This window comes from Ahaetulla prasina, chromosome 3 (assembly GCF_028640845.1).
Source record: "Ahaetulla prasina isolate Xishuangbanna chromosome 3, ASM2864084v1, whole genome shotgun sequence".
Classification (NCBI taxonomy): Eukaryota; Metazoa; Chordata; class Lepidosauria; order Squamata; family Colubridae; genus Ahaetulla; species Ahaetulla prasina.
The window spans coordinates 184463735-184475987 of NC_080541.1; the positions used below are offsets into that span (position 1 = coordinate 184463735).

General features: G+C 37.4%; 1 protein-coding gene across 8 annotated transcripts in view; it reads left to right on the plus strand.

Moving 5' to 3' along the window:
• SCUBE3 (signal peptide, CUB domain and EGF like domain containing 3) overlaps positions 1–12253 on the plus strand; it is a 130730-nt gene that overhangs the window by 26258 nt on the left and 92219 nt on the right. For 7 of the 8 annotated variants that reach the window (XM_058176180.1, XM_058176174.1, XM_058176175.1 and 4 more), the window contains exons 2-3: positions 780–902; positions 3519–3644. In XM_058176180.1, coding sequence (XP_058032163.1) covers positions 780–902; positions 3519–3644 — 249 coding nt within the window. The remainder of the gene's footprint in view (positions 1–779; positions 903–3518; positions 3645–12253) is intronic. The other variant, XM_058176179.1, reaches the window with a different exon arrangement.

Sequence of the window (12253 nt, forward strand, 5' to 3'; positions counted from 1 at the left end):
TTATTTTAATTTATGGGATTAGATGATGTATGAGGGTATTTGTGTTGATATAATATGACAATTGTAAATTATCTAGACTCTTACAAGATGACATTATAGAAAATATTGCATAAATAAATATAACAGTGATAGCTCCTGGATACTTCAGCTGTTTGAGGCTAAATGATGAGGTAATGATGTATCCCGATTTGTGACAAATTAAGCCAAGTACATCATACACATATGCATAAGCTTTTTTCCACAGTGAATTGGATAATTTTGGGGGTGTGGATATGGTGGATGCAGTTATTTGGCAGATGCAGAATAATTTTGGAGTCTAATAACACATATTAATTCAAAAACATTGAACTTAAAAACAAATCTATTCCACTAGGACAGAAGTGGGGTACATGACTGTAAGGATCATGGAGAGCGTATGTAAAAGGAGTAGTTCTTCTAACTTGTAACCTATCACTTGATACTAAGACCATAAAATGTAAAAAACAAACAATAAGAATTATAGGGGTGCACTTGACTGGGAAAGATTAAGGAAAAATTACAAGGTGGGTTTATATTGACTGAAAACTTTAGCAAGCATACACTGTAAAGGACCATTATACCCTCCACTAGATCTAATTTAAGATTCCTGCTCTTGAGAGAAACAGCAAAGGGCTCTGCAAATGAGTATGATTTTCTGATACTTTAATATTCTTTCCCCAAAACACTATGCTTAGATAGCCATGGTAAAACTCAAAAAGTTCAGGCTTTGATTATGTCACATTCTCCCCTTTCCTTTGCAGATATTGATGAATGTGTTGATGGGACTGACAACTGCCATATTGATGCCATCTGCCAGAACACTCCCAAATCATACAAATGCATCTGCAAATCTGGTTACACCGGGGATGGGAAGCACTGCAAAGGTAGGCAGAGCAGATAGAAAAAGAAAAGATGAAAGGGAAATCCAGCTATAGTTAATTGCCCAAGCCAGAAATTAACTGGATGTGATTTTAAATGAATTTAAAAATGACCTGGGATTAAATACCACCTGGGTTTTGAGTAATTTTTATTAGCCGTGTATTGTCTGTAGTATTTTAGGTATCTCTACAAATGTGTTTACATGCTATAGTTGGAAAAATTGTATTAAAAGCAAGGGCTATTCTAGAGTTTTTTTTAAAAAAAGTTTCTTTAAAAATTATTTAGAATTTTTTTTTTTTTTATTGGCCAAGTGTGATTGGACACACAAGGAATTTGTCTTGGTGCATATGCTCTCAGTGTACATACAAGAAAAGATACGTTCATCAAGGTACAACATTTACAACACAATTGATGATCAATATATCAATATAAATCATAAGGATTGCCAGCAACAAGTTATAGTCATACAGTCATAAGTGGAAAGAGATTGGCGATGGGAACTATGAAACTATTAATAGTAGTAAATAGTAAAATTCAGTAAATAGTCTGACAGTGTTGAGGGAATTATTTGTTTAGCAGAGTGATGGCCTTCGGGAAAAAACTGTTCTTGTGTCTAGTTGTTCTGGTGTGCAGTGCTCTATAACGTCGTTTTGAGGGTAGGAGTTGAAACAGTTTATGTCCAGGATGCGAGGGATCTGCAAATATTTTCACGGCCCTCTTCTTGATTCGTGCAGTATACAGGTCCTCAATGGAAGGCAAGTTGGTAGCAATTATTTTTTCTGCAGTTCTAATTATCCTCTGAAGTCTGTGTTTTTCTTGTTGGGTTGCAGAACCGAACCAGACAGTTATAGAGGTGCAAATGACAGACTCAATAATTCCTCTGTAGAATTGGATCAGCAGATACTTTAGCTAAGTATCCTGACAGTTCACTTTCAAAATAAGATACAAGGATCATTTAGAGGACATAAATCTTTACATTAATTATAAGGTAGACAATTTGTTTACATCAAAATTATTAATGGAGTCACACAGAATTAATTCCAGTAAATCATTCTTCTTTCTCCTGCATTAAGTATTTCAACCAACTGCTATGGAGCACTGAGAGAACATTATCTCAGGATACCTAATCTATGTTTGAATGGAGGCTGGATGAGTACTTCATCAAAGATGGATGGATTTTCCAAAGGAAAAACAGAAAATAGGGAAATAATAAATTCTAAATGATGTAAAAATTGGAAATTACTGTTTATTTCTCATTTAATCAGATCATCGTGATGGTATTGTATCCATAATTAGGGAAGGTGTTAGCATATCAAGGTAGTCCAGACAAAAATGCAGATAAATGAATACTAGCTTTATTTTTATTGTAAGATTAAATTAAAGAAGCCTGCAAGTACTCAAAGTATTCCTCTCCTTTCCTTTTACTCTCTGGAAAACTAGGGAATCCCTAGGGATCCCTTCTGAAACATCCTTTCTTTCTGTGGACTGAGATACTTTTTGCATGATGATTGTCTAGCCTGTGGATCTTCCTACTGTCTCCTAAAGTCATTCCAACGGACCATTACATAATGTGAAAGAGAAAAAAATACAGTGCTGTTATTTTGGAAATTCTGTTGGACAGTGACTAGGCAATCTGTATTTGAAGCAGCAGTAACAAGCAGAGTTTTATGACTTTGTAGGTATTAGCTCCAGCCACTGTAAGTAAGAATTTAGCACACAACAATGGGAATGGAGAACAGCTTTGAACTGGGGTATAATTTGTTAAATAAATAAATCATTAAAGTATTGTCAGTGTAATGTATTCGAACATCTACAATACATGCTAATAAAACTCTTGTGTGAGTAACATTTAAGTGGACAAAACAGCACATCATAGGACAGTTTTTGTATCTCAGAAGAGCTAATGTATAGAATGCACTCCAAATCCAGGACCTGCGACTTCCATGGGACTGAAGTTTGACAAGTTTGTGGTTGCTCCAGTACTCCTGCACTGCTGTGCCATCCTCCAGAGGTTCAGTAGAGTGGTCCTGCCCTAACCCTCCAAAGGTTGGGTTGACTGGCCTGCCCTTCAGATGCTGGAGACTAGCCCTCTAGAGGCTAGGTTAGACTGGTCTTATTGATGGTTGCTGTCAGCTACAGTTAGGGGGCAGAAAATTAGAAGCTGCTTTCATCCCACTGGTTTTTTGTTTTGTTTTTACCTTTGGTCATTCTGTTTCTCTGTTTAGATAAGAAATATCTCTGCCCAGAGAGAATACCCAGAGAATTGTCTAATTTTACTTAAGATCCTCTAATTTTAGAATAGATTTGAATGAAAGCCACTTTGGATAAAAGGTGATGAGAACACTTATTGTGGCTTCAGTGTTGAAGCAAGGGCAGTTACAATCTTAGATGAGACTAGGAAGTTTAAGATTTCCCAGGCCTCAGAACTGTATGGAAGGTTGAAATTGTGTTTGGCTGAAGTCTGTTATTCTCTCATTACAGGTTTCTCCATCAGTATGAGGTAAAAGGGCACATCCCTGTTGTTCTCAATTTAGTCATTTTATAAATACTTGATAAGAACTTTGTGGATTTTTAGTTTTGAAGTTCTTCCACATCACATATATTCTCTTTTCTTTATTCAGATGTTGATGAATGTGAACGCGATGACAATGCTGGCTGTGTTCATGAATGTGTCAATATCCCAGGAAATTATCGATGTACCTGCTATGACGGCTTTCATCTTGCACATGATGGTCACAACTGTCTTGGTAAGAAATTTACACATTGCTTAAAATGCTTACTTTTAAATGTTATAACTTTTAAGCCCCCCCAATCCTGTTTATGCTAAAAGCTGCATATTAGATCCTAATACAAAATTCTTCCAATTAATTGTTGAAGCTATTATTTCTGGTTTAGTGAATTGGATAAAATAAAAGTACATCTTTATGTAGTCAGTCTACATAATAATACAGAAAGAGCCCTGTGCTATTTAAAATAGACAATGGCAGTGGCCTCTGATATGTGGAAAATATCTACTAAAAGTGTACCGTATATACTCGAGTATAAGCCGAGTTTTTCAGCACGTTTTTTGTGCTGAAAAACGTCCCCTCGGCTTATACTCGGGTCTATACGGCTTATACTCGAGGTTTTTTTTTTTTTTAAGCCCCTCGGCTTATACTCGAGTATATACGGCTTATACTCGAGTTTTTTTCTTTTTCACATTTTGCGGACGGAAGCCCTGCCGGTGCAGTGAGAGGGCGGGCGGGAGCCGCCAGCCTTCTCAGCTGAGGGAGGGAGGCTTTCCCCAACCGGTAGGTGCCTCATTTCCCACCCTCGGCTTATACTCGAGTCCCCAGTTTACCCCAGTTTTTGGGGTAAAATTGGGGACCTCGGCTTATACTCGGATCGGCTTATATTCGAGTATATACGGTAATTCCTTAGAGCCCCACTTTTTTGTTCTACTCACATTGTTTTGTGTATCTTTTATATAAAAAGTAGAGTAACTAAGTGATATGGTTGAATGCTTGAATATTTTTCTGATTCTAATGATTCTATGCCATCATATCCCATTAAATAGATACTCTAGTTATTCCCCTACAGGGAAACGCAAACTGCCCTCAAGTACTTTCCTCTGTTATTGTCAGAGGTCTGTATTGTAATCGTCACCATTTCTGAGAGTTCAGGATTGTGATAGCTGGATTTATTTTGCAAATATTATTTTAAACAATGGCCTAGTAAAAACAAGTTTTTTGTTATTATTCCAGTGAGGGAAACTCAAGATAAAATGGTGAGGAAAGATGGTAAACATTGATGTCTGACAGTTAACTTGTTACCCCATCTGCTTACATTTTACTAGTAAAACACTTCACTTTGAGGGTGTAAAATGACCAACTACTAGGTAAATGGAGATCAAATATGTACTTTATTATTACTGTAGTACATATCTGTATATTTTTATGTCAACTTTACCTGCTTTATTTCAAGTCAGAATTGATTTTTCACATGAAATATTGTCAGCTACAGTCCTCTTTATTCCTAGATAGCATATAGATGATTTCAGGTCTTTATAAATTGAAATGCAGGCTAAAATATTTGAAATAAATTAATAAAATGCTCAGAATATCCCAGATTTTGGAGAGTGGCAAGTTGAGGAAGGGAAACTAGTAATGGATTTTATTTTTATTTTTTCCTAAAAATTCAAGGTACTTTATGTAATATAATTGCGAAAAGTGTCTACACAAGTCTATTGACTTGTGTAGATTTTCACACAGAGGAAGTCATGAACATTCAAAGTGCATCATGAGCACAACCTTGATTGTAAGACTTAGCTTGGCCTGAATGTGTATCCAGCTGCCCTAACCTTTTTTTAATTATACAACCAAAAACTTTGTCTGGGGAGCTTTGCTCTCTAGAAATGTGACATTGATTGTTTTGATTTGCTTCTGGGGATTATGGGATAATAGTTATCTCCTCATTAGAACAGCAAAGCAAGTCCTTAGTAAGTGCCCCTGAGCATTTGCAAGTATTAGAAAGGAATGTTTTGCAGAGATTTCACTTATATGGACATTCACATGCTTTCATACTTTTGAGGCATATCATGGGAGCTCATGTGTCCCTGAGTTGTACATTCCTTATCTTCAGCTCTTGTTCCAGAAAAACAACGGTGCAAGGTTGCTACTGGTCTTCCTGGATGTGTTCAGAGACAACATTCCTAGAAGCTCAGTTTGTCAGGAGCAAGTCTTGGCAAGTCTTGGATACAGGTAGCTAACAAACGAATTGGCTGCCTCTGTGTTTGCTTGCCTGCCAAAGCTACTGTCAGCTGTTTGCTTAAGGATAAACAAAATCACTGAACATGTAGTCACAAAAAAGAGAAAAGCTTAATTATAGACTATCAAGAATGTTTTTCTTCTCCCACCCTTTTTTATTTCTGAACTTGTCAGGATTAAGTATTGCTTATATTTTTCTTCTGAAATTGGAAATATATGGGCCGTGTATATGAAATTGCCCTCACACTGAGTCAGATGATAGGTTTGCTTTTTTTATTTCTTATGTTCTTCATCTCCAGTAACCAAACTGATAACCTTTTTTATACCTGAATTCAATCTCTGGGGAAGCCTGTGTTGAACCAAGAACCTCCTTGCGAAGCACATGCAGGAAGTACAGGTAGCCCTTGATTTACAAATGTAATTGAGCCTGGAATTATGATCTTAATTTCATTGCAATGGTAAGTTGAGGCATCACTTTACTGGACCCACTTTTTTTTTGACATTTTTGCACCTTAAAAGTAAGGTTTAGGTAACATTATTCTCCGATACAAAGTGTAATCATATGCAGTGATGCAAGTATGAAATAGCTGAAATAGTTTTGGCTTTGGCTGCCACGATGTAAATAAAGATGTTGAGACTCTAGAAAGAATGCAGAGAAGAGCAACAAAGATGATTAGGGGACTCAAGAATAAACATATAAAGAATAGTTGCTGGAATTAGGTATGTCTAGTTTAATGAAAAGAAGGACTAGAGGTGACATGATAGCAGTGTTTCACTATCTCAGGGGCTGCCACAAAGAAGAGGGAGTCAAACTATTCTCCAAAGTATCTGAGGGTAGAACAAGAAGCAATGGATGGAAATTAATCAAGGAGAGAAGCAACTTAGAACTAAAGAGAAATTTCCTGACAGTTGGAACAATTAATCACTGGACTTGCAAAACTTCCAACACTGGAAGTTTTTAACAAGAGATTAGACAACCATTTATCTGAAATGGTATAGGGTTTCCTGCTTGAGCAGAGGGTTGGACTAGAAGACCTCCAAGGTTCCTTCCAACTCTGTTATTCTTCAAAATAGAATGTTTACTGTGGATTTTCAGCACTTACAACAACAAAGATAAAGACTAAGCTAAATATAACACCAGATCTTTTTCTAGACATTGATTAAAAAACACCTTCATATGTACGCTCATATATATCTCATTAATACAATTGTAAGGGAAAATAAGTATTATTAAGTGTTATTTCCATATCCTTTTATTGAAGAGTCCTAGAAATTTCTTATTTTTTAAAGTGTGTGTCAACTTTTCAAGAGGAAATTCATAGTTGGAATGGCTTTCACAATAAATTGCTTTTGCTGTCGGGCTTATTGCTGGCCTCCAATGCTACTGCAGTACTTTCTTTACTAATACTTTGTTTCTTTCTTCCTGACAAGGACCATTCTTCACCAATGTCCCCCTCCCCATTCTGGAGTTGCCTGCTTTCTGTAGCTACAGTATGTTGACATATGTTCTCTACAACATCCTTCCATTTTCTGCAGCTCAAGTCAAAATTGTTTTGAAAAACTTTAACGCTTTAGCACCCATGTCCAACTGCATATTAGGAAAATATTGTTGTAGAACTATCTTTTGTTGTGTCTGGATACACAAGTGTAAGTAAAAACAGGAGCAACAGCTGGGATTCTTCAGAGTTATTTAAACACTGACATATCACCAGTGAAATGCTGCCCCTCCCACTCCCACTACCCCAGGGTCTCATGTTGAAAGATTGTGATCTCCAAGTTCTATATTTCAAACACATTTTAAGGGAAAATCACTGGTAGGAGAAGCAGCTGGCTTTGGAATCTTGCTCTCATGTAGTAGATCTGTAATTTCATCATGATAGGATGATAGTAGGACACAAACAGTCATCCAGCAAAAAAGTGGGAAATCTTCCAAATCTTGGCAATTTTAGGGGTTTAGACAATATAGACTCTGTACTTGCCTGCATTTCTAGAACATAGTACAAAAAGTGTGTAATTTCTCAAAGGCTATTTTCCTTCCTGGTTAGGCTGCAGGTTTATCCTAAAAGACAGGTACACAACTTAAGGGATCCATGTGTAGCCCAGGTGGTTTAGTCTTTATATAACAGTGATGGCTAACCTTTTTGCTGTCATGTGCCAAAAGCAGGGGGAGCGGGGGTCGCACGCACGTGTGTCCACACCCATAATTCAATGCGGCCCCCCATGCATGTGTGCGTGACCCCCCACTGTGCTCCCCCTGCTTTTGGCATGCAATGGCACGGTGGGCCTGGTAGGCCTGTTTTTCACCCTCCCCAGGCTCCAGAGGCTTTCTAGGAGCCTGGAGAGGGAGAAAACAGCCTTCCTCACCCCCTGGAGGCCCTCTGGAGGCCGGAAACAGCCCATTTTCCGACTTCCGGTGGGCCCAGGAGACCCGAAAATCAGCATGCACTTGCGCACTGGAGGTGAGCTAGAGCAGAGCTCATGTACCCACAGATATGGCTCCACGTGCCACCTGTGGCACACGTGCCATAGGTTCTCCATCACGGTTATATAGGCTCATATTTGCTACTGATTATACAGACAGCTCATTCTGATTCACCATTTTTGAGATCTGTCTCCCATTCTTCCCATTTACCAGTCATTTGTAATACTACAGGCAGTCCTTGACTTACGACCACAATTGACCCAAAATTTCTATTGCTAAGCAAAGCAGTTGTTAAGTGAGTTGTGCCCCACTTAACAATCTTTTGCCACAGTTGTTAAGGGAATCACTGTCATTCTTAAATGAATCATGCAGCCATTAAGTGAATCTGACTTTGCTGGTCGGAAGACATCTGGGAATGTTACAAATGGTGATTATATTACTGCAGGTCATATCATAAATACATGACGATTGCCAAGTGCCAGAATTTGGATTATGTGACCGATGAGATGCTGCAATGATTGTAAATGTGAAATCTGATCCCAAATCGCATTTTTTCAGTGCCATTGTAACTCAACGGTCACTGAATGAATGGTTGTAAATTGAAGTTGAATATATTTAAAATCGTACCACTATTTCATATGCCAATCTTAATGTCTTTAGTATTTAGCATGTTGTGATATATATTTATATATGTATATATGAAACTCACAGAGACCTCCCACCAATCACTCTTCAGTTTAAGCTAACCAGGAGCTGAGTTAAGAAAGCGGCTAATAAGTTCCAGTCACTTATCCCCACTTATCCCCCAGTGTCAGTGAAATAAAAATGGTTCTTCATTCTTCATAAAAGAGAAGCATTTTTTTAATCATTTAATCCCACTTCTCCCCCCAATAATGCATAATGTTCATCCATGCATTTACATATATTTCTGTCCATTTATCATGTGGGTTGTAAAACACTACTCCTGTTACACTGACACAGATCAAGATTGGGGAAAAAATCTATTAACAAATGCTTTTAAGAAGCCAAATGCATTTAAGAAGCCTTTTGCTTGCTATGCCAGATCAGCAATCTAGAGCAATCCTATTGAAAGAGGCATTTGAGTAAATCCCATTAAATGTGTTTTCCATCAAACCTGAAGGTTGTTGCATGATAGAAACCATACAAAGGACACATTTTAGAAAAACTGCATTTAGTGGTTTATTCTATAATTTGGGATTAACAAGAAGCTAGCTAACTGTCAAGAAGTGATGGATATGGAGAAAAAAATGGAAAGAGATTTTTGAAGATGTCATGTACAGTCAATGGGATCCATACAACACAAGTCCAGTCAAACCTCGATTGAGTAGATTCTTACTGATTACATAGAGATCTCTGTCTAGAAGTGCTTTCTGCCTCAATTGCCACTATATCCACGGTGTCCTGTTACATCTTTTTATCTTCTTTCTCATCGAAACAGAGTCCACCTTTTCCGCCTTTCTTTACTTTGCTTTCTCTATGTTTACTCAGCTTGTCTCTTTCAAGTTTTCTGTATGTTCAATCTGGCTAATTTTAGATTCTTAACCTCTGAAATTGAGAATCAGATTATCCGTTTCTGTTTCCTGTGTATGAGGTTCTGAGAGGGCATTAAAAATTTTTGGTTTGGTTGTTTATATGCTTCTAATTTAATCCTGAAAGTAAACTGCATCATGAGGCCCTGTGGATTGCTTAAGTTTGAATGTAAGTTAAACTATATTGTTAATTTAAATTAATTATTTACTTCCACCTTTATTTTGCCCCCTTTGCAGTGTGGTCTCGATGTGCTATAGATAAGCATTTCCTTTGTTCTAATACAATTTCTGAACTGTTGTATTAAAGGTTGCCTTTTAATAATCACATTGATTGTTAACCTCCTACTGCACTGGATAATTTAGTTTATTTAGCTTATTGAGTCATTGGAGCAGCTGTTAGTGGATTAAACATTTTACCTGAGCGTATATTAATTATTTTAGTTTCCTATTTTTCATACACTGCAATCTGTCTGGTATAGGATAAGTAGTGTTTTCTTTGTACTGTTTTGACCTTTAATCATTGGTATAATGAATGATACTAGATTACAAAAGCACATAAGAACAATTAACTCTCTTGAGATTTACTATGGAAACTCTTCTTGGATACTCATTATTCCCTTAATCCTTTGGAAGAATTTGGGGAAGCAAGCATTCAGCTGACTATCATCTTGTTTATGACTCAGTTCCTTAAAGCAAATCCCATTTATTCTATGCTTACCTCTTAAGAATGTAAATGATTGCAATCTTATTGGAAAACCAGACTTATCCAAAATAGCCTACATTCATGCCAAGCACCCAGATTCATCTCTCTCTCCCCCACACACCCTCCCACACACACATATACACCCGTGCCGCTTTGAAAAATCTTTTTGCATGGTCATGACTTCTTTTGGACAGTTTGGGGTGGTTCAGAGGAAATGGGAGCAGGATAATGACAGAAGAAAGAAGAGTACAGAAAACTTTCTCTCCATCAAGTTTTTACCATTATTCTACAATTTGGGATAGCTGGGGTAATATATTGTGCTAAGCCATGATTGGTTTAGCAATAGCAATAGCACTTAGACTTATATACTGCTTTACAGTGCTTAACAGCCCTCTAAGCTGTTTTACAGAGTGAGTATATTGCCCCAAACAATTTAGAATCTCATTTTATCCACCTCGGAAGGATGGAAGGCTGAGTCAACCTTGAGCCTGGTGGGATTTGAATTGCCAAATTGCAGGCAGCCGGCAATCAGCAGAAGTAGCCTGTGGTACTGCATTCTAACCACTGAGCCACTGAGCCAGGCTGAATCATCTTTTACTTTTATCTTTTTATCGTAGTTCTGTCTATGTGTCAGAGATTCAAATATTATTTTGTCATTCTTCTCAGCTAGGCTTCCAGTTCTTTATAGTTTACAAGTGTGTGAACACCTTATCTTGTGATAAGGGAATAAATAGCATTTCCAGTAGTGCAGAAAATATCAGAACAGATGCAGATTAAAAAGTCACAGCTTATATATTTATCATCTTTCATCTCTCCTTACTGACCTTGAAGTGAGGTGAGTAGCATATCTACTAATGTTTATGAGTTAACAGTGAATTAAATGAGAATCATAATAGAGGGACAAAGAGTGGAAATAAATTGTTGTTATATTGTTATTAAAAATTCAATGCCAAAGTAAACTTTTAAACATTATTTGGAAAGCCTGCTAGTCCCTTCTTGATTAGTATAGGTGTGAGTCATTTTTTGGTCATTAATTTATGAAAACAAGGGTGTCAGTTCTTGAACAGGCTTGGAAATCATCAGTTCTCTGTCATATTCACTTTCTTTCTCCATGTTCAATCCTGCTACACAGCTTTGAGACTGAGTGATGAAGAAATGTACTAGGTATGTTCAGAGGGATTATACTTTCCAGGGAAATGATATCCAGAACAATAAACAAGCAACACTAAATTCATGATACCATAGACTGAATGCCATTCTTTACATTAGCAATGGTAGTCCTCGACTTATGACCACAGTTGAGCCCAAAATTTCTGTTCCTAAGTGAGACCGCAGTGTGGCTCAGGCTGTAAGAAGCCTGTTATTAAAACACAGCTGCCTGCAATTACTGCAGGTTCTAGTCCCACCAGGTCCAAGGTTGACTCAGCCTTCCATCCTTTATAAGGTAGGTAAAATGAGGACCCAGATTGTTGGGGGGACAATAAGTTGACTTTGTAAATATACAAATAGAATGAGACTATTGCCTTACACACTGTAAGCCGCCCTGAGTCTTTGGAGAAGGGCGGGATATAAATGTAAATAAATAAAAAAAAGACAGTTGTTGAGTGAATTTTCCCCCAATTTACAACCTTCCTTGCCATGGTTGTTGAGTGAATCACTGCAGTTAAGTTTGTAACATGGTTGTTAAGTGAATCTGGCTCCCCTGTTGATTTTGCTTGTCAGAAAGTTGCAAAAAGGTGATCACATGACCCTGGAACACTGCAACAATCATAAAAATGAACCAATTGCAAGCATCTGAATTTTGATCCCATGACCATGGGGTTGTTGTAATGGTCATAAGTGTGAAAAACAGTCACTTTTTTCAGTGTCATTGTACTTTCAAACGGTCACTAAATGAACTGTTGTCAAGGACTATTGTAATGAAGCTGGCACCTAT